Here is a 22,354-nt window from a genome sequence, read left to right on the forward strand (position 1 = left end):
GGATGTACACTGAGAATCAAATGTTAAAAACATCAAAATGTAAAGAAAATGTAGTAGCGCCTGGAAACGGCTTTGCATTGTGGGATGTGTTGTCCATGTTTGGGACTACAGGGGGATATTCCATCAAGCAGGCTAAAGGCAAAGCCAAGCTTAAATGGCCAAGTCTGGCTAATATGAGTGAGAGTTCGGTTCCATCAAAGAGGCTGAGATTAGCCCCAACTCAGTAACCATGGAAACTATGACTCTGGCTAAGCCTCAACCATGGCTAAGCCATAACTGTGGCTCAGGTTTCCGTTCCATCAATCTGAGCCTCAACCCTGTTCCACCAAGGTGGCTAATGTGAATGCTAGCCATGTACCCATGGTAACTTGTGCTGCCGGGCAAACCTGGTCTGTAGCAGGCTAAAAGTGAAGCTTAGCACAATCTATGATCAAAGAATGTCCAATAGACAGAAACAGAGACACACAACTGCCATGGAATGATAAAATAATATGTAAAACATAAAATATATAATAACATTTATTAAAAAATTATCTATACTAATAATTATATATTATATATAAGTACATTAAAGAACATTGTCACCAAAATAAAATATAATAAAAAATAAGACAAATAAATACAAAATTAAACTAATTAGCAAAAAAATATAATAAAAGAAAATTTAAAGAGATCATCATTCATTTGATGTAACAAGGGTTAGGGCCTCCGATTGATAGGAGATAGATGATTGATTTGCTTTCACCTGCATTCACTTACTGTAATAGGGGTTCTCGTCTCCATTGAATTGCTTGATTTGCTAAAAATGATTCTAGATAAATATAAAATAACTTTTTTACAATCAATAGATCTGTCATATGATTATTTCCTATAGAATGATAATCAACATTGCATTTATTCATGTTATAATCTACCATCAATTGTATGATAAATGTGATGAGTCATGTAAAATACTTTGATTAAATGTAGCCTATTATTATCAAAACTGTAGGCAAGGCAACTTTATATAGCACATTTTAGCACACGGTGATTCAAAGTGCTTTACATAAAATAAAATGAAAATACAACAATTCAACATATAGCATCTGGGACAAAATACAGAAGTAGCACAAATACAGCATGTAAAAATGACAGGCTTAAATGAAAATGATATAAATTCTATACAATTAAACAGAGGAATTGGCCATGCAGGAAATAAATTAAAGCCATCCCATCGATTTGCATAACATTCAGTTGATAAATGTGATGAATATCACTTTCTAACATTACTACTAGGGCTGCCAAATGATAAAATATGGAGAATTTCACATAAATTGCAGTGAAACAATAAAGCTATTTTAATTATGTTCATATGAATGTTACTTATTAGGGCTGTATTTTTGTTCTTTGGGGATTTTTCTTTTAATTTTAGGGATTTGGTTGCATTAATAGGTCCACATAATTAATTAGTTTAAAACAAAAACCATCAAGAAATCAATTGGTAGATTATTGTCTACATATATGTTGTCCCTTTGATGGGGGATTTATATATATTGCCAGACTTATACCTAAGTCTGGCAATTCTTAGCTTTTCTTTCACTGCAATTCCTTCACTCATCACATTTATCATACAATTGATGGTAGATTATTACATGAAGAAATGCAATGTTGGTTATCATTCTATAGGAAATAATCATATGACAGATCTATTGATTATTTATCTAGAATAATTTTAGCAAATCAAGAAATTCAATGGAGACGAGGAGCCCTGTTACATTAAGTGAATGCAGGTGACAGCAAATCAATCATCTATCTCCTATCAATCGGAGGCCCTAAACCTTGTTACATCAAATTCAAAATTAAATTTCCTTTTATTATATTTCTTTGCTAATTAGTTTAATTTCGTATTTATTTGTGTCTTATTTTTTATTATATTTTATTTTGGTGATAATGTTCTTTAATGTACTTATATATAATATATAATTATTAGTATAAATAATTTCTTTAATACATTTAATTATATATTTTACATATTATTTTATCATTCCATGGCAGTTGTGTGTCTCTGTTTCTGTCTATTGGACATTCTTTGATCATAGATGGTGCTAAGCTTCACTTTTAGCCTGCTACAGACCAGGTTTGCCCGGCAGCATAAGTTACCATGGGTACATGGCTGGCATTCACATTAGCCACCTTGGTGGAACAGGGTTGAGGCTCATATTGATGGAGCGGAAACCTGAGCCACAGTTATGGCTTAGCCATGGTTGAGGCTTAGCCAGAGTCATAGTTTCCATGGTTACTGAGTTGGGGCTAATCTCAGCCTCTTTGATGGAACCAAACTCTCACTCATATTAGCCAGACTTGGCCATTTAAGCTTGGCTTTGCCTTTAGCCTGCTTGATGGAATACCCCCCTATGTCCAAGACGTAACAACAACATAAACAACAGTGTTGATAGCCCCAAACATGGCCGACATGCCCAAGATGCGATGTGGCATGACATCACAATCCCCAGTTCCCTGTTTGGAATGCTGAGTACTCTTTGATTTGCACTCCCCATTAATTTACCATGGAAAGATTGCCTTTTATGTTGTGCTCTCCATTCCTTCTCTTTTTTCTCATATTTGCCAATGATATAAAGCAGAAAAAGATTAAATGTTGCAGTAATGTCCTGGCCAAGTTGAAAGTTTGATGTATTAACTGATGAAATGGGATAGTGACCAGATGAAAACAATAGTTGGAAATCGTTGAGCCAGAATTCCTAACGAATAAGACATAAATAAATGATTTTGGTCGTTATATTTACCTGTTTTTTTGTCACTGGATGGACACGGGTGCTTTTGTCAGCACTTTAAGTCTAAAAGTCCCAGTTAATCTATGAATTACAGTAATGTATGAGCTGTCAGCAAAGAAAAAAATTGAAGCAGCTTCCTGTCACTGGTCAACGCTCCAGCAGGTGGCGGTAATGCTCCAATAAGCTGCTTTGTCACCCGTCGCTAAACATCAAAGAAGAACGAATCCCGTGTCCGCCATTTGCTCTATTTGCGTTTCTCTCTCTGTTTTTTCTCCTTTTCTCTTTGGATTCAACTCATACTCGGTCCACCTGTGCCACACCTGAGCACGAGGCAGTGGACACGTCGTGGCGGCGGTGATGGCGGCGGCTGACCGGCGCGAGGACAAAGGTAACGCACGCGAGTTTTGCTTTGTTAGCCACAGTTAGCCGTTAGCGTCCGTGATATCTTTGTTCTCATGATACTTTGGGTTCGCAGTGCAGTTGATCGACTGATCACTTATCGATTATTTATTCATCAGAGTGAACTGCTGACGTTAGTAACGTGCGTGCAAACAACTCTCCCAGTAACATGTATTTTATTTCTGGTTAACACAGTGAGAACTTGATTTCGCGGAGTCAAACTCACACCGCGTGTAATTGAACCACACTGTGTCCTAATCGATCGGGGCTCTGACTGGTTAATTATCATGGAGCATAAACAACTTGTCCTGCTTATAAATTGTGTATTGATCTTTCTCGATCCTTAACGTGACACACAATTTCCAATTCGAATGTCAACACCAATGTGACGTATTATTGTTGTTTACATAGCAGGTCCTTTTTATTATCCATCGTAATCAGTTTATTAAACTACTACGATAACGCTGGAATTGATTGTATTAAAGTTTGATGAAATACGTTGTTGGTTTCCAGTGGAACAACTATGGACGAAATGAACGTAGAGTACAGTTTTCGTATACAAAGCCAACATTGAGGTTCACGTAGCCTTTATAGGTGAAACATTCACTCCTACAACCAGCTAATCGTGTTCCTGTGTAGGCTAAATTGGTTTGTTTCTTTCAGACGGAGAGCTGAACGTTCTGGAAGATCTTCTGACTGAAGCTCCAGATCAAGATGATGAGCTTTACAACCCTGAGAGCGAGCGTGACGTCAGCGACAAAAAAGGTGCATCTTCAATATACCACTGATAGTAGCAATTCAGTTTCTGGTAGCTCTACATTGCTACTACTGATAAGGCTGTTGTCTCTCCTCATCTGACATCTCACTTCTTCTTCCTGTCTGTCAGGAACAAAGAGAAAGAGTGAGCGCTCTGACAGCCATGACCTGAAGAGGCTCCGCCCATCAGCAAGTCATGCCCGCTCTAGGTCATCCTCCAACAAGAGAGTGCCTGGTCCACCCCTCTCCTCATCTAAGAAGACAGCACCAAGCCCGCGGGGCAGACACTCCACCAGCTCCAGCTACCGCCACGAATATTATGATGAGCGAAAGGGTCGCAGAGGGACGCGAGAGGCTCCGCCCAGGAGCCGCATTAGGGAGGATGCACGTCACCGTGACTCTCAGAGAGGCCTGGAGGTTCTGCCTCAGGTATTTCTAACTGCCGCCCGTACTACTGATATTACAATTTATATAATACTGCAGCACTATCACCATAGCCACTGCTACTTCTGTCCTGTTACTCACTGTAAATGTTTGTCTTCAGAAGTTAAGGTGCGACGAGCGTCGTCCAAGTCCCACCCCCAACCAGGAGGACAACCAATCAGAGGGGGATGCAACAGAAGAGTATGGCTCAGAGCAGGGATCAGGAAGCTCCTCGCCCGCTGGTTCCCATGTAGAGGAGGAGGAAGAGGAGGACGACGACGAAGAGGAAGAGGGCATGGAGGAAGAAGAGGAGGAGGAGGAAGAAGGCGAGAAGGAGGAAGAGGAAGAAGAGGAGGAGGAGTACGAGCGTCGTGGCGAAGGTAATGACTACGACACTCGCAGCGAGGCCGGAGATTCACGCTCCGCCTCCTCGGTCAGTTTCTCGGACGATGGCGAGTCGGCTCATTCGGGCTCCGCTTCAGATGCTTCAGGTAACTATGACGACACACAACACTTTTTTTTTTTTTTACTTTTTGAATTGTCTTGTTTTCAGTCCCTTGCTTTTATTTTTAAAGGTTCAGAGAAGAAGCATGAGAAGTTATCTTCGTCAGTGCGAGCCGTTCGCAAAGGGATGGAGAGTAAGGCGGCCATCTTGATTTATCGTTAAGAAGCGACCTCCTTGCTGTGTTGCTGAGTCGTCAGATGAGTAATCAGATTACTTTCCTGTCTTTCAGATCCGACCACTAAGCTGCGCTACATCCTGCGAGACGCTCGATACTTCCTCATCAAGAGCAACAACCATGAGAATGTGTCGTTGGCAAAAGCCAAGGTACGATGTCGCCTAACGACGTCATGCTCAAATTTGAAGTGATAATGTCATAACATGATATTGATTATGTCGTGTGTGTTTTTTTTCTTTTTCAGGGCGTGTGGTCAACACTTCCAGTGAACGAGAAGAAGCTGAACGCAGCTTTCCGCTCAGCTCGTAGTGTCATCCTGGTCTTCTCAGTGAGGGAGAGCGGCAAATTTCAAGGTAATAAGTACTCAATTGATTGTCTGATTTAATTATTGATTTTTCTAGAAATGATGTTAAATAGGTTGTGTTATTTTCTTTTGTTGTTGTCGTGTCTGTAGGGTTTGCTCGCCTGGCATCAGAGTCTCATCATGGCGGATCTCCAATTCACTGGGTTCTTCCTGCCGGCATGAACGCCAAGATGCTGGGCGGTGTCTTTAAGATCGATTGGCTCTGCAGGTAAACAACCATGACTTGCAGAACTGTGACATCATGGAATATCAACAACTGGATGTGGTCAGTTGGTCACATTATGTGTGTGTGTGTTTGGTAGGAGGGAACTTCCCTTCACAAAGACGTCTCACCTGGCGAATCCCTGGAACGAACACAAGCCGGTGAAGATCGGCCGTGACGGACAGGTACGTTTTTGTTTTTCAGTATGGTAATATGTGGCGCTGACGCATAATAAGCAACCCACTGTGCTGAAAAAAATGGAACCATCCCTTTTTTTCTTCCAGGAGATCCAACCAGATGTCGGCGTACAGCTCTGCACCCTGTTCCCGTTGGATGAAAGCGTGGACGTCCACCAGGTAGCTCGCCGCGTTCGTCACAAACGTCGGACACCATCGGAACCACGGCCCCGAGGCCGACCACCGCAACGCGAACCGGGAAGGTTAGCCAATCACCAAGCTCCTCCTCCCGCTTCCTGTTCCTGTTCTCCTTCTCCTCCTGCTGTGACCACAGCGCCACCTGCTGCTGGACGACGGAGACGACCGCTGCTTAGAGCCAGTGGCTAGCGATGTCGGGTGTCAAGTGTTGCTGGTTCTCTGGTTGTTGTGGTTTGTCCAGTCACCGGAGCGACACCTCGCTCTGCGTCTATGGTCGAAGTCGTAAAGTCAGGCAGGAAGTTAAAAGGCCCTACAAGTCGTTTCTTAACGTTTACAGTGAAAGTTTATACATTTAGTTCTTTAAACGGTAACAAATTATTCTAAGTTAAGTTTCTAAATTCTGTTGTTACTGAATTTCTTTTCTTTGCAGGAGTTTCGTACTTCGGATGTTAAAAATCTGAATTCTTAGCGGGACTGTGGCTGAGCCTTTCAAAATAAAAGCATAAAGGACAAGCGTCACTGGAGGGGGGCGGGGCCAGCATTGTAGAACTGACTGTTTCTGGTCTTTGAGAAGGTGGTGCAGGTTGGTCAGCAGGGTGCGGGGCCTCTGGACTGTATCCAAAGAGAGGGTTGATGTTTGTGAGTGGGTGGGGCTTCCTCACTGGCTCTAATAAGGTAGAGTTACAGACTGTTGGACTGAAAAAGATAAGCCCCGCCCCTCCAAGAAAGGACAGTTAACTCCGCCCCCAACTCCACCTATACATACACACACTGATTCAGGACTGTGTGTGTGTGTGTGTGTCACACTATTGGGGGGCGGAGTCAGAATCCTGAATGGACTCAGCAAAAGGAAGGACTATTGCAGGTCTCGAAGGGGTGGGGCTGTGATTGAAGTGGGCGGGGCTTTTGGTATTGCTTGACAGGACTGCACCATCATCATCACCATCATCACTTCCTTCCACCCTTTCAAAGTAAGAGGGTTTTTTTTTTTAAAAAAGCCTTTAACTTGGACTGATGAGGAGAAAAACTTTTTATAGTGTTGTTGACAAACAAACAAGCCCCGCCCACATAAACAACAGAAGCGGTATGTTGTTCTTTCACAGGTTCTTTGTTTGTTGTTTTACTTGTGTGTCTGAAGTGAAATTTATCAACATGCTTTAAACATACGTGGCGTCCAGTCCCGCAGGACATCGAGTCATCTGAGTGATTGGTTGGATGGACAGATATTATTGATCACTAGGGCCGTCGTGGTATTGATTTTTCCGACCTAAATTTATCAGATCTTTCATATCACTGCTGAAATTGCCATGCAGTTAGTATAAGCTAGTTAATGACTCGGACGCATGTAAATTACTGTTGATACAGAGTCCAAACCCGAGCCGACCTGGCAGAACTGGACTCAAATCAAATCATGAAGGTAAGAACAATGAGACGGCAGATTTGACTGGAGCCGCCCGCAAAATAACGTCCAATTCTGTGAATTTGACTCGGCGTTACCACGATATTGCAATAACTGCAACAGCCCTATTGATAGCTTATGTGCATGTGACGTGTTTCCGCATGCTTGTGTGTGTGTGTCTTACTTGTCAACTTATTCATGTAGGCGTCGACCTGAAGAGTACGACCTCCATGGCAGGAAGCGGCCGAGAGCTGATGGACCACCGGACTTCAACCAGCGTGCAGGTCGTCTGCGGTCACTTTTTGTTTCTGTCTTTTTTGAGTTTTAAAAGAAAACGTGAATGTTTGATGGTCTTTCGTATTATTGTTTGTTTTCCCCCCCCCCCCCTTTTTTTGTAAACTTTTTGAAACTTAACAAGGAGTATTTTATTTCCAGGCTTCATCCAGGACCTCCGTAACCAGCCAGTGGACAGGTGAGACTCTCAAAATAGACAAAGCTACAGAACACCCGTCGTTATAACGCGACACTTTGACAGTCGACTTCAGTTCACGTTTACAGGAAGTTTTCATTTGTTTTATTTGTACTGTTTCAGGCGATTCTCCAGCGTCAGACGAGATGTTTTTCTCAATGGGGTGAGTCTCAAACCGGTTGGCATGCTTTCTGAGCCTGTTCGTGTGATCACCGCATGTTAGCTTAGCATCAGTTTGTTCAGTTAGCCTCTTTGCCTGTGTCAGGTGGGGACACCGTACTTCGTTTTCGAGTCGTATTATTACTTGAGGGTCATGTGATCTCAGTAAGACTTATGACTACATGTGATAACAGTAGCATTTAAACTGTTAGCTTAGCATCAAGGTTTTTTCAGCTAATGGTACAGTTGTTACAGTCTTATGACTACATGAGGGACATGTGATCACAGTAAGATGTTAGCTTAGCTTCACTGTGCTATGTCAGCATGTGTGTTCGCTGTACTTCCTGTTACAGTCTCATGACTATATGAGGGACATATGATCACTGTAAATTGTTAGCATGTTAGCCTAGTGTCAGTGTGTTCACTGTACTTCCTGTTACAGTCGTACGACTACATGCGGGACTATCACCACAGCGTTGGTCCTCCTGCTCCCTGGCAGACTCTGGTATGATTTGTGTTATTGATCCTACTCCCCGATCGATCAGATGATTGACAACGCACACACACTCACAACCTCATGTATATGTCATCAGGCGGCGTACCCTGGTGTAGAGCAGCCGCCCCCACACCACCCCCCCTACTACCACCACAACCACCCGCCTCCCCCTCCTCACCAGCCGTACCACCACCACCACCCAGCCATGCCGCCACACGAGGCTCCGCCCCCTCGCTTCCGAGACAAGCAGAGGGCGCCACAGCACCGAGCCTTCGCCTCCAGCCCAGTCAGTAACTGTCACTGTATCACTTATGAATTATGTCTTACTGATTCCTCATCTGTCTGATGCATTTCTGTGCTCTTTTAAAAAAAAATTATTTTTTTTTTTTTTATCTATCATGCAGCATGACTATGACATGCGTGTGGACGACTTCCTGCGGCGGACACAGGCAGTGGTGAGCAGCCGACGTGAGCGGGAGCGACAGCGGGAGAGAGAGCGCGGCGGCCCACGGCGCGAGAGAGAAAGAGAGCGACCAAGGGAGAGGGAGCGGGAGAGAGAGAGGGACAAAGAAAGGGGGCGGTATCGCAGGTGATGTGCTGGTGTCACATCCTGTCAGTGTTTCTTGTTTTTTTGTTTATTTGGAATAAAACAATGAGCAGTGTCAGTTTTTATGTGAATAAAATCTAAAAACAAAGAACTGTTATTTTGAAAAATCCTGTCACACATCCACACTTGTTTTATTGTGAAAGGTTGGATGACGTTTCCTGTAAAGTCCTTCAGATTAAAGTTCAAACTTTAATTTTTTTTAATTTCATTTATTTATTTTTCTTTTTTTTCGTCTTTTTTTTAAACTGCAACTTTTGTTTTATTTCCTGTTTTCAGTCCACCGTTGCCTCCTGCTGGATGTTTTTAGAAAGTCTTTGTGATTGGTCCCCACCATGACAATCACTGGTGTGAGGTGATCTATGATTCTGTTTTATTGAACAGTGGTCAGCTCAAATGTGACATTTATTGTTTTCCGTTTGTGGACGGAGGAGGCGGAGCCTGTGCTTGTTTTGTACAAAATAAAAATAAAATCCTTCAATCAACAATGTTGTCAAAGATATCTTTATGTATAATGTAATACACCCCTTTCCTAATCCCCCACAGTATCTTACCAGAAAATGATTTTGGTAGAAGTTGAAGTGACTTTATTATTTACTTAAGTAAAAGTCTTAAAGTATATGACACTTACTGTACTTCAGTATCAAGTCATTTCCTGATGTAAAATGTACTTTTTTAATACTTTTACTTCAAACTTACTAAAACTTGAGGATTGAGCCAGGGTGGCTCAGTGGTAGGGCAAGTTATCTTTTAACTGGAAGGTTGTGAGCTAAATTCTTGGTTCTGCATGTCTATATGTCCTTGAGCAAAGACGCAGTGTGTGAATGGGTGAAAACTGTAGTGTAAAGCAGCTCATCAAGACTAGAAAAGCTCGAGATAATTGCAGACCATAGTACCAACTCTTCTTCTGATTTTATTTGGTAGTAACGAGTAACAAAGATAGTTAGGGGGAATGTAGTGGAGTAAAAGGGTTACTGCCCTTTAAAAGCTGATATTTAATGTAATGGAGGCAACTTTCAGTAACGTTTTGTGAGAGAAGCATACAATATAAAGTTATTTAACTATGTTAAAATCTTATCTAATAATCAAGGAACCTGGGATACCAGTACTTGCTTGCATCATAACACAAGACAACAGGTGTTTACCTTTGACCTGTGGCTAACATCAAGTTCCAATTTTGACAGTTCAGGGGCAAAAGTTTGAAACAAATAATGAACCCGTCAAGAATCTGCTGTGTGGCCCACATTTCATACTACATTGCTTCTTTACAGTTTCCAATGAGTGGGTGGATCATAGTGATTCATCTTCTACCTCTTTATCCTAACATGGTGCCAATCTCAGCTGACATAGGGCAGAAGGTGGCGTACACCCTGGAGGTCACAGGTCACCAGTCCATCACAGGGCCACATAGAGACAAACAACCATCCACTCCCACACGTATGGTCAATTTAGGGACCAATTTGCCTAATCCCCAAATCTGCATGTTTGTGGACTGTGGTAAGAAACCAGAGAACCCGGAGAAAACCCACACACACACAGGGAAAACATGCAAACCCTATGCAGAAAGGCCTTTGTTCTAACCTGGTCACAAACCCGGTCTTCCTGCTGCAAAGGCAAGAGTGCTAAGCATCAATGGTTTCACATGAAAATGTTTAGTTTATCAACAAATAAACTGAACCTTTAATTCATGACAACGGCAGAAAATATAATCGTTTCTCTGAAGTTGCCTGCTGTACCTTTACACACAAACAAACAATATAAACACATCAGTCTTTCTTTTCACGCCGCCTTCGTCTGCAGCTCCACAGCAAACATCTCACCGCTGCCCAGCAGAGGGCGCAGCAGGCTATCATGACAGCCAACAGGGCAAGGACCACGTCCACGCTGTGGTACTGGAACCAGTTCAGCTCCTGTGAGGCCAGACGCAGGTGGCGTGCGCCGCCGTGTCGCATCACATATTCCACCCAGAACACGGCAGTGCTCAGCGGCGACACCGGGCGCTCGCGGTGCAGCTCCGACAGGTACTGCATGTTGGTCTTGTAGCTGAGCATCATGGGAGATAAAAAAAATAAATCAGGTGGTCACAGAGTTTTCTTCTTGCTTTTAAATACTTAAAGTTGACCTCTGACCTCGGCTGGTTGATGACAGCTTGCAGCGCCTCCGTCAGCTCGTCTGACGTCATGGTGTGGATGTCGAGGACGATGGCGGCGCCGCGGCGGGTCAACCGCGCGAGGTTGTCGGGCTGATCTGCAAACAGCGGGAGACCAACCATTGGCACGGCGTGGTACACGGCCTCATACAGGCCGTTGGTGCCGCCGTGAGTCACGAACGCTCGGGTCAGAGGGTGACCTGACAGGAAGTACCAACCAGGCTTTTATTATGAAAGGACTCCGTTAGGAAACACACAAAACAAAACAGTTTTTTACCCAAGAGGTCGTTCTGAGGCAGCCAATCACAAAGCTTTGTGTTTGGCGCCAACGTCTTTGGTTTGTGGTTAAACCTCCAAATCACCTAATGACACAGAAACATGTTAATAAACATGTTAACTACATGCTTGTAAACACAGTAAATACATATATATTTATATACGCTGACATCTGCCTGAGTGGGTGGAGCTTCTGACCTTCTGTGGGATTCGTCCTAAAGCCGTAGCGATAGCGTCGGCACGCTCTGCTGTCAGGTTGGTTACCATGGAGCCAAAAGAAACAACTACCACGCCGGCGTCACCCGAGCTCTGAACGAAGGCCTCCAGGTCGTCCGGCAGCTTATTGGCCGGCCTACAGTGGAGACCTCCCACATATTTGAAGTTGGGCGGGACCGGCCGCGGCGTCTCGACGTCCCAGAATGTCCGGATGAGCCAGATGTCGGCGTTGCCCAGAATCTCGCACACGCTGGTGGGACGTCCTGTCCACACAGGAAACAGAGCTTTGATCTTTGACCTTGTCGGTCATCTCAGTCATCCAGGTCATAATCTTCTTCGGGAGTTAGCAGTGGGCAAAATAGCAGACTCTGGCTCTCAGGTGACCCCGTAACGACCCGTTCACACCTTGTCTCAGGTTATCGAGAGCCATTTTTAACCCCTTTTCACCCAAATATAATTAAACTGGAGCCGCAAAACCTGTAGTTCATGCTTGAGAAAAGCTGTGTGTGAGTAGCATGGGGATGCAAAGATGGGACAAATGACTTCATTTCAGTGTTGGGAATGGCTTTCTATGTTTCAAAACACAAGTTTGTCAGGTTTTGGGAGGTTTTCAAATATCGCATTTGAGGATGTGACGAATATTTGTATATTTTTCAAGTCCAGTCGCCCGCAGCCAACTACTGAAGAATCTTTGACCTTGTTGTGACCTTTGACCAGGCTCTTCTCACTGACCACACCATACTGGTCACTAACCTTTGAGCTCACTGTAGTACCGGTTCAGTGTCGTCCTCCAGAAGAACTCTGTAATCACGGACGTGGCCACGTACGTCACCATGTTGATGACCCTTTCCCTGAACGTCATGTGGTCGCCGTACGGCAGCGGCGCGGTGGGAACGAACGACGGCGGCGCCACCGCGTGGCCACAATGTCGCTCCATGACACTGCCCATAGAGAAGCGCAGAGAGAGGATGAGCGGCACGCCGAGCACGTCGGCCATCAGGTCGCCACACATCACCATGGGGTCGACCAGGACGGCGTCGAACGCGGCGTCACGCAGGGTCGCCATCAGCTGCTCGTTCCTCAACATGCTGTCGCACTGACGCATGCCGAAGTCGATGGAGCGCTGGGCCCAATTATGCAGCAAGAGCACCTTCTGCAGCACGGACGCATGCGGCAGCTCAGTCATGGAGAAGTGGATGAAGTCAAGAAAGAGCTGGTGATACTCTTCCCGAGTGTACGAGACCTGAGGGGGAGACCCAGAGTCATGGGACTAAACTAAAAGATACTGACAGAGGTGGAAAGTAATGAATTACATTTACTCGTGTTCCTGTAGTTGAGTAGGTTTTTGGTGTACTTGTACTTTGATTTGCAATTTTACCTTTACTTAAGTATGAAGTACTGTACTTCACAAACATCACTCAATCAGAGGTGGAAAGAGTACTGAAATATTCTACTCTGCTCATCATTCATTCACTCACCTGACAGGTGAAGTGTTTACATGTTTAATTTGTAAAGGTTTGCCTTTATTTAAAAACTATTCATGTGAGATTTCTGTGACACAAGAACCCCAACCTTGCTTAAAAAAGTAACTAAGTAAATTGAGTAACTTGAGTAAAGTCTTATCAAAAATAGATAGTGGTACTTTTTCTTGAGTAGAACCACTGAATATCACTGAAAGTCATTTAATTCATGTATGAAAACAAACAAATATGAAAGTCGTTGATGTCGAACAATGAAATCACCTTTAAAACAAGGAAATTGAACTTGGCAGCGTCGCGGCTGTTGTTGTATTTGATGGACGGCGACGCGTCAGGAACCGCGACCGTCACGGAGTGGTTTCGCCGCACCAGCTCCTCCATGATGTTCCTCATGTTCAGCCAGTGGCTGTACTCACCGGGGAACACGAGGACGTGTCCGCCGTTCGCCACGGCGAGGTGATGGAGGACAAGAAGGAGGACGGGAGGGAGAAGCTTCATGTCAGAGAGAGACCTCAGAAGGTTTGATGTTTGCTTCAGCCGCAGCAGATCAACGTCCACGGCTCACAGATAAGAGCTGCGCTCTGATTGGAAGGAAGTTCCACACAGGTTATAGGTGCTAGTGTAAGAACAACAAACAACAAATACTAAAACATTCACGTATCTATACTTTACTTTGTTGTTTACATTTCTAGCAACTTTTACTTTTACTCCACTACCATTTCCTCAATTAATTACTCATTACTCATTATGTACTGGACTACATTTCCTCTAACTATCTTTGTTACTCATTATGAACAAATAAAATCAGAAGAAGAAGAAGAGTTGGTATTATGGTCTGTATTTATATAGAGCTTTTTTAGTCTCAATGAGCTGCTTTACACTACAGTTTTCACCCATGCACATGCTGCAACATGGGATTTAGTGTCTTGCTCAAGGACACATAAAGACTAGCAGATCCAGGAACTGAACCCACAACCTTCCAATTACAGCTCGCCCTACCACTGAGCCACCATGGCTCAATCCTCACTTTTTGAATACTTTTGCTTTTAAAACTTAAGTACATTTTATATCAGAGAATGACTTTTGATACTTAAGTACAGTAAATGTTATTTAACTTTTACTTTTACTTCTACCAAAGTCATTTTCTGGTAAGATACTTGTACTTTTACTCAAGTATCACCTTTAACATACAAGACTGAAGAGGGGAAATATAGTTCACTCTCTTATCCCCATGACTGCTCGGCCGGATTAAACAGCAACCACATCATAAAACATTTCTGTGGTCATCACATTTTACAGAGGCGGCAGCTCTGCAGTTAAAGGTGACAAGGTAAGAGGGCACAACAGCTGCTCCTCCACCCCCCTGTGCAAGCAAGATCACAAGGGTTCGAGCACAAGGTGCGTAGAACTCTATTGAAACTGAAGAAGTTATTCTTCAACCGCATCAATCCTGGCAAAAATTATACATGGGAAAGTTGTTCAGTCGAAAAGCGTTGAAAATTGGAAGTGGGAGGGGCTAACGAAAATGGAAATATGCAAAGTTAGCAAAAATTCAGCTTTTTCGTGAAATCCGATCCGAACCAAACTTGCTATGATTGATGATGGGTAGGTGCTGAAGACAACTATGGAAAAATGGTACATTTTGAAAATAGCGCCTCCTGGTGGTGGCAGAAAATACAAAACATTTCAGTTTCTTCATGATTTTGGGAATATTTTGGCGACAAAAAAACAAACTGTTACAACTTTGCGAATCCTGGTCCGATCTGAACCAATCTTGCTGCGATTGACAATAGTCTGGCCCTGAAGACGTCCACATGAAAATATTACATTTTGAAAACAGCGCCCCCTGGTGATGGCAGACAATATGACATTTACTGTTTTTGATGCTGTTACAAACTTAATTGTAACCACAATGACCAAATAACCTTTATAGTGATATTTTACCCAATTTTGCTTTGTGAATAAGACAAAACAGCTGTGACAATGTCTTATTTAATGTTTTTTTTCAGTCAGTCAGTCAGTCATGTCTCACCTGGTTACGTAATATTCCCTTGTTGCAATACTCTGCTCAGGTCACACTGCAGGACCTGCAGGAAAACCACACAACAAGTCAAGTTCTTCTATAGTTTTTATATTTGTATTGCCTTAATATCTTAGTATCTGTTTCTCTGTTATTTTTTTGTTCTTGGATGGTGTAGTATTTTCTGATTCTATTTTAAATGAAGAGGATTCGATTGGATTCTGATTCTCAAATATTTCGCTTTTTTGGACAAAAGGCAGAAGTACAGCATTATACAGAAGTAACAAGTTAAAAGAAAAACAGAGTTTCCCACATTGCCAATGCTTTCCTCCATCTTACAAGGTTAAAAATTGGTTTTAAAAAAATCGAATGATTTCCAAAATCTTATAATTTCTTCCTTACCAATATAAATGAATCCTTTATATTTTAGCTTATAGATATGTATACAAGTAAACCTGGCAGTGATATGACTGATGCAATAAATCATCTTTTTGAATTTGTTATGTACAGAATAATTGTTATTTACATTCCGCTGCTGGTTTATCGGAGGTTACCCACAACAGCTGAAAGAAAATTGGTGACTTTTATTTTGAAATTCTGTGAACTATTGTCACACATATTGTGATGGAATATTGTTATATAATGTGAGGCTCATATTGCACATATCCCTACTGAATAGGTAGGGTAATAATAGGTAGCCCCAAAGAAACTAAATCAGTCAATCCATTCATTCATGATGTATCTGGTTTCTTTATAGGTTTGCATGTCCAGCAGATGGCAGCATTGCACCGCAAATTGCAACGCTGTGAAAAGCCAGATCTGAAAAAATAAACACTGACAGGCAGTACCGAAAAGTGATACTTGAGTAAACGCACAAGTAAATTACTTTGGTAGAAGTTTGAAGTCCCTTTTTTTTTAATAATATTATACAAAAGTTATTCTCCTAAAATAAAATGTACTGAAGTTTCAGAAGTAAAAGTATTAAAAAATAAAGTAAAACCAAAATGTTCAACTCTCTCATTGCTTAATCCAACCAACTGTTAAATATCAATGGTTTCAAAGCAACATACTGTATATAACACATCCCGTTATTTTTAACTGTGTCGTTTAATTCATGATTATAAAATGAATATCAGTAGAATATTATAACTTTATGAGAGGCACATTTCTTCTTTAGAAATATATATATTTAAGAATATTGCAGTTAACACGCACGGTAGAATACGGCGATTCGGTTCGAGCTCGAACCCGTTCAGAACTGCTCGCGGTACTAGTTCTTCTTTTATTTTGAAAATAAAAGTTGCAGTATGGTCGTTAAGTCAGAAGGGGGTGATAATTCACCCTGAAACTTCCACCACCGAATATTTTAAAGGGGGACGTGACGTCATGGTAACTTCCGCTAGCCTCTCGCCGGGTTGATGCTACAATGAGCAGCGTCCCCCTGGAAACGTCGGTCTAAAATGAGCGATAACCGGATAATCGGACACTAACGGACCCGCCGGCTTTAAACAGGTAAAATGGACCGTGTATCTGTGTCCCGGGTAGTTTGTCCCGGATACACTCAGCAGTAGAGCTGGCTAAGTGCAGTTAGCCGCAGCTAGCGCTCAGAGTTTGCTTAATTTCTACCAAATACCGCTCTATCGTCAACTCTGAGCCTAGACTCGTCCCTCTTTCCTCAGTTTCCCCTTCACAGACACACCTGTTGTGACATTACAAGGCCGTCAAATCCACTAGATTCTAAGCGGAAAGTTCACTACAATAGTTCTGGATTTTTCTAAAAGAGGAGTCACATTCTACTCTCGCGAGAATGGAATAAAAATCACTTTCCGATGAAAAAGTAAACCGAGAATCAACAAGACACACACCTGAACATGGTTCTCTGTGACGTTACGTCATCTCGACTACGTGTGGGTGTGTGTGTTTTTGTGAGGACCAGTCGGACTTTGGTACTATTGCTAATGGAAGCACAAACACATTCGTATCGTAATGTACCAAACTGAACCGTTCCACTTGATGGAAACACGACAATAGAAACCGTAACCTGGTCCTAATGAAGCAGAACCTCTTTTCTGAGGAACTGGTCAGGTTTAAGGCTTAGATTTTAACTGTGTTTAGGCTAAGGTAAGGGTTTTTTGTCCAGATGAATGAAGGTGTGTGGGTGCATGTTTGGGATTATTATTATTTTCATAATCTGTAATCCCATGGTTCTCAAACTGTGGTATGTGTACCACCAGTGGTACCAAGCTTCCTCTTGGAGGAAAAATCTGAAATACTGTTTTACTATACTGTACCACTGTACCAGGGTATGTGATTGAGTGGATCTGAGGAATTTAGACCAGAGTGTGTAGAAAACTAAACAAATAAGAAATAATAATAATAATTAGAGTCCCCTTATCTCTCCCTCCATCTTAATCTAATACACTATACCAGTGTCTGAAGTATATGTGAGGATGATGACAGAGCAAATTATTTTATTGGGAATAAATCTGCCTCCTGTGAAAAGTCTGTAGCTGACTTTTTTCAGACTATTTACACCACTGTATTTTAACATTGGCGATAAAGTGCTTTTGTGGAGGTAACACCACCTTAACATCTCTCTTACTGCCCCGCTCCCGAAGCATCCATCATGCTCTCTCGGCCTCCTGCACTGAATGAGAGTGACAACAGGGGGCGGGGCCCAGTATCCGTGACTCCACGTCCTGTCCTACCATTGGCTGATCAAACAGGTAAATTATGTTTTTAAAGCGTTTATGGCACCTTTGATCAATAATACCAAAATGACTCTGTAGAGTTAGGAGAGTCTGTTTTTTCCTCCTGCAGGAGTTTTCTCCTCTACTACCTGGAACTCCTCTTTACCCCTTCCTCCCCCCTTCTCCTCCTCTTCTTCTCTTTCCTCCTCCTCGGCTGCTCCTCTTTTACTTCCTCGCTCCAGCCTTTCCTCTCCTTCATCCTCTTTCATTTGTCATCCTCCTCCTGTCTCTGCTCATCTAATGTATATCTCTCCCCCTCCTCCATCCTCATCGGCCCCTGAAATGGCTCCTTCTCTTTTTTCCTTTCAACCCTTGAACCACACTCCCCCTGCACCTCCTACAGTTTCTTCTCTTTCTTCTGCTTCTTTCATTCCTTCTCACACTTCTTCTTTCTCCTCTCCTTCTCTTACCTCCACCCTCCCTGCCCATTCCTCTCTTTCTCCCTCATCTTCTCCTGCTACTCTCTCTGTCCTTTCTTTGTCTTCTCCTCTTCCTCCTCTCCTTCATTCTCACACTTCTTGTCTCGTTCCGTCTCCTCCTTCAGCTCTTTCAACTCCTCATACTGCTGCTGTTTGTTCACATCCATCTCCCTCCTCTGTGCACACTTCTACTCCTGTCTCTCCTCTTCCTCCTTGCCCTGTAGCTCCTCCACCTGCTTGTTCCTGCTCCTCCCTCCTGCCTCGCCTTCTCTCAGCTCACCGGTTAGAGATGCGGCGCCTCCTGCGAGGAGCCTTGGCAACGCTTGGTCGTCGCCTGGATACTTTGGAGAGGAGGAGCAGGACGAAAAAGAGAAAGAAAGGAGGAGCAGCAGCGTCTTCTCCGGGTGAGATTATCTGTGTTGGTTATAAATCAGCAGGTTGTTTGTCTTAAGTCAGTTTTCTGGTTGATAAGATCCATTTTTATTGATTTAACTGATTAATCACTGAAATATTACTTAAAGAAATCAAACGTTTATGTGAAGAGGATTGACCGGATAAATTAATTGGTAAAATCATACAAATTATGAAAAAAGCTTTTACTTTGAAATACCAGCAGCAAAAATAATGTACTTCCTGTTTGCACAGCTGCTTCCACCCCCTGTAGTTCTGTCTCCATCCCACTGGTTACCTGCTCCTCCTCATTAGACAGCGAGCAATCACACACACCCGCCCTTCTCTCCTGTTTGAGCCAATCAGAGCAGAGCAAGGAGTTTAGGGGCCGGAAGAGGAGGAGGAAGAACAGAGAAGATGATGATAATGAAGATGAGGATCCTGGGAGGTTTGTTGGACAAATGGCCGTCTCCTTCAGAGGAGGAGCAGAGGAGGCGTCGCTCACACTACACAACGTCAACGCAGCGAAACGGAGACTGGAGGGAGGAACCGGCCAATCAGAGAAAGCTGTCAGTGTCATTGGCAGGCGGAACGGTTACAGAGACCCCCTGTCGCTACACAGGTGAGAGCGACTGAGAGAAATAACACACAGAGAGGGCAAGAAACGCTGAGAAACAACCCAGAGGAAGAGAGAGACACTGAGAAACAATCCCGAGGAAGAGAGAGGGTGAGAGACGCTGAGAAACAATCCAGAGGAAGAGAGAGGGTGAGAGACTGAGAAACAACCCAGAGGAAGAGAGAGGGTGAGAGACACTGAGAAACAACCCAGAGGAAGAGAGAGAAACTGAGAAACAACCCAGAGGAAGAGAGAGGGTGAGAGACACTGAGAAACAACCCAGAGGAAGAGAGAGGGTGAGAGACACTGAGAAACAACCCAGAGGAAGAGAGAGGGTGAGAGACACTGAGAAACAATCCCGAGGAAGAGAGAGGGTGAGAGACACTGAGAAACAACCCAGAGGAAGAGAGAGGGTGAGAGACACTGAGAAATAACCCAGAGGAAGAGAGAGGGTGAGAGACACTGAGAAATAACCCAGAGGAAGAGAGAGGGTGAGAGACGCTGAGAAACAACCCACAGGAAGAGAGAGGGCGAGAGACACTGAGAAATAACCCGGAGGAAGAGAGAGGGCGAGAGACACTGAGAAACAACCCAGAGGAAGAGAGAGGGTGAGAGACACTGAGAAACAACCCAGAGGAAGAGAGAGGGTACTACTAACAGAGAAAGTAAATGAATGTTGCAGTACCAGAGTTGACCAGTGGAGGGTGTTGAGTTCAGTTCATTCCTATTAAAATCTTTGTCCATCTTCCTGTCTTCCCCAGCTCCGCCCCCTCCCTCCACCTTTTCCAGTCAGTGCCGAGCGTTCGGACCTGCAGCCAATTGGAGCCCTTTTTTGTTTTATCTGGCCAATGGTGGAGCTCTGACTTCGCCCCTCCCCGCTCCTCCAATCCCCCTGCATTCAGCCTGTGGCTCAACTCCTCTTCCTCCTCCCCGTTTTCATGTCGCCCCGCCTCAATTTTGCGACTCTCCACGGATTCTGTGCAGACCTTTGTAAACTTGGCGAGGAACAGGGCCTGTGGGAGTCCTCTACGGCCCTTGAAGGACTGGACAGCCCCGCCCAGTCTCAGCGGCGATCACTGGTTGGTTGTGTTTTTATTTTTTTAATTTTAATTTTAATTTGCACTTGCATCACTAATCTGAGTGATCAAAAAGGCATAAACTGATTTCGCGATGTCATTGTCTTTATCTTTGCTTTTGCAGTTATGTGCAAACACCAACACAGAGGTAATTATTTTTTAATTTTTGTAAATTAAACCGTTGAATAAGCTTTTATTGTGAAGGCAGTAACTGCTGATCAGTAGCCTTTTTGTTAATCTCTTCCTTGTGAATCTTTTGAGTGAGGTTGAGTCTCATGAATTCAACCCTTGCTCGTTGTAGCTCGACTTTATCTACTCGCCGACAACAGAAGCAGCGAGCCAATCGCAGCCTTCACCTTCCTCGACGAAGACCCCTTGCCCTGCCCCCATGTTCAGCCAATGGGCTTTCAACTCCGTTCCCTGCTGGCCAATCAGCAGCCGGCTCTGGGTTTCTAAGCACAAATGGAGAGGTGGAGTTGGGAAAACGTGTGTCACAGATTCGAATCCGCCGGGCGTCCCCGAAGGAAACGTTGCTTACACCTATGGGACTGCCCAAGGTCAAAAGGTCAAGAGAGAAGGGCGGGAAAGAAATATGAATTACAAAAGAAACAAATTAAATAACTAGTTAAATTAAATGTAATTTTCTTATCTTTTTAGGTTAAAGAAGAAAGAATTTAGTCTCGAGGAAATCTACACGAACAAGAACTTTAACCACCACCCGACCACCAACAGGTAAAAATCAATAGTTGTATGTTCTTCTGGTTTTTAGTTTTGTCACGCAGTACTGTCTTACTCGTAGCCTTGTACATGCTGCTACGTTGTTTTTAATGTATGAAGCCAAATGGTACAGGTTAGCTTGCTAGTTAGTTAGCCAGAATGCCAACTCTAACCACCGAATAACCTGACTTATGAAGTTACATACTTCAGGTGTGTTGCTGCCACTTCTGAGGAAACTTGCACGGACTACAATTCCACCCCACCAGCATGAGTCTGTACTTCCCAGCATGCTTTGCTTTCCTCCCGCAGGAGCCTTGAGACAATCTTTGAGGAGCCACGAGAGAAGGACGGGGCGCTGCTTCTGATTGGCCAGCAGAGACGGCGTAGACTCCTCCTCTTCCCTGACTTTACTCAGCCAAGGAAGAGGAAGAGGGCGCAAGGTATTCTGGGAAAATCCTTCAAAGACACGAGGAGTTAAAACTGTAGAAAATTGTCGACACATTTTTTGCTTTTGTTTGTTTGTTATAGGGGCGGGGCTACCTATTGCCACGTTGCCCAGGAAGCGTGCTGCTGCTCGGCGTCATTGCCACAGCGGTGGCTCGAGTGAAGATGACCTGGACCTGGACGTGATGCTGGTAGAGCGACTGAGCGCGCTCGAACACTTCCTGACACAGCAGGGCCTGGATGTGTAAACTGTGATATCACTTCCTGTTGGCTAACTTAAGGCCAAATAAATAAGCTGCTAGCACACCTGCTAACCACTGCGTTGCCAGGACAACGTCCTCCGTAAGGCAGTCTCATATGGCAGGTTTTTGTTTTTGCTGTGTACTTGATGATTTAATTTTAATTTTTTTATTTTTACACTGTAGGAACCCTCTGGAATATTTAATATTTAGCTTCTGTGTGGATGATGTCAGCACACCCCCTGCTGGTGACATATTCTCTGGTGAATATTTTTACAGTGTAACTTATTTTTCTTATGAAAATTGTTCTATTTTTGAACAAATAAAATGTGTCTGTTTCCACTGTTTCTGTGTACTGTCAATCACTGAAGACCGTTACAACTAAAACTCTTAATGACGGTGTGACGGTGAAATGACAAAGCATTCCAACAGTAATATACATTTACAAACATCAACAGTTGCTTAATT

General features: G+C 43.5%; 3 protein-coding genes across 9 annotated transcripts; 2 read left to right on the top strand and 1 right to left on the bottom strand.

Moving 5' to 3' along the window:
* The first annotated feature begins 2,962 nt into the window (after positions 1-2,962).
* ythdc1 (YTH N6-methyladenosine RNA binding protein C1) lies at positions 2,963-9,584 on the top strand. 2 transcript variants are annotated; one of them, XM_058617712.1, is made up of 16 exons: positions 2,963-3,159; positions 3,834-3,935; positions 4,057-4,355; positions 4,471-4,840; positions 4,925-4,987; positions 5,084-5,178; positions 5,274-5,382; positions 5,484-5,601; positions 5,696-5,780; positions 5,880-6,034; positions 7,573-7,652; positions 7,804-7,840; positions 7,961-8,000; positions 8,439-8,501; positions 8,590-8,778; positions 8,897-9,584. In XM_058617712.1, exons 1-16 carry the CDS (start codon positions 3,129-3,131, stop codon positions 9,083-9,085), a joined length of 2,025 nt encoding a protein of 674 aa, XP_058473695.1. In that variant the 5' UTR covers positions 2,963-3,128; the 3' UTR covers positions 9,086-9,584. The 2 variants fall into 2 exon arrangements, with proteins under 2 accessions (XP_058473695.1, XP_058473696.1); XM_058617713.1 differs by having other exon boundaries at positions 4,474-4,840.
* On the bottom strand, positions 9,334-13,713 carry LOC131446472 (UDP-glucuronosyltransferase 2C1-like). The gene is made up of 6 exons (XM_058617714.1): positions 13,480-13,713; positions 12,491-12,980; positions 11,720-12,000; positions 11,523-11,607; positions 11,226-11,445; positions 9,334-11,139 (listed from the first exon to the last, which is right to left on the bottom strand). Exons 1-6 carry the CDS (start codon positions 13,711-13,713, stop codon positions 10,863-10,865), a joined length of 1,587 nt encoding a protein of 528 aa, XP_058473697.1. The 3' UTR covers positions 9,334-10,862.
* A 2,894-nt stretch (positions 13,714-16,607) lies between these two features.
* On the top strand, positions 16,608-22,231 carry wu:fi75a02 (uncharacterized). Of its 6 annotated transcripts, XR_009233922.1 has the most exons (11): positions 16,614-16,747; positions 17,854-17,961; positions 18,056-18,808; positions 19,050-19,416; positions 20,172-20,489; positions 20,611-20,634; positions 20,752-21,051; positions 21,144-21,218; positions 21,513-21,643; positions 21,732-21,989; positions 22,073-22,231. XR_009233922.1 is itself a non-coding variant. In XM_058617704.1 (10 exons), exons 2-10 carry the CDS (start codon positions 17,862-17,864, stop codon positions 21,893-21,895), a joined length of 2,232 nt encoding a protein of 743 aa, XP_058473687.1. In that variant the 5' UTR covers positions 16,608-16,747; positions 17,854-17,861; the 3' UTR covers positions 21,896-22,231. The 6 variants fall into 6 exon arrangements, 5 of the variants coding, with proteins under 5 accessions (XP_058473687.1, XP_058473688.1, XP_058473690.1 ...); XM_058617704.1 differs by having other exon boundaries at positions 16,608-16,747; positions 21,732-22,231; XM_058617705.1 differs by having other exon boundaries at positions 20,788-21,051; positions 21,732-22,231.
* The last annotated feature ends 123 nt before the right edge of the window (positions 22,232-22,354 follow it).

This window comes from Solea solea, chromosome 19, assembly GCF_958295425.1.
Source record: "Solea solea chromosome 19, fSolSol10.1, whole genome shotgun sequence".
Classification (NCBI taxonomy): Eukaryota; Metazoa; Chordata; class Actinopteri; order Pleuronectiformes; family Soleidae; genus Solea; species Solea solea.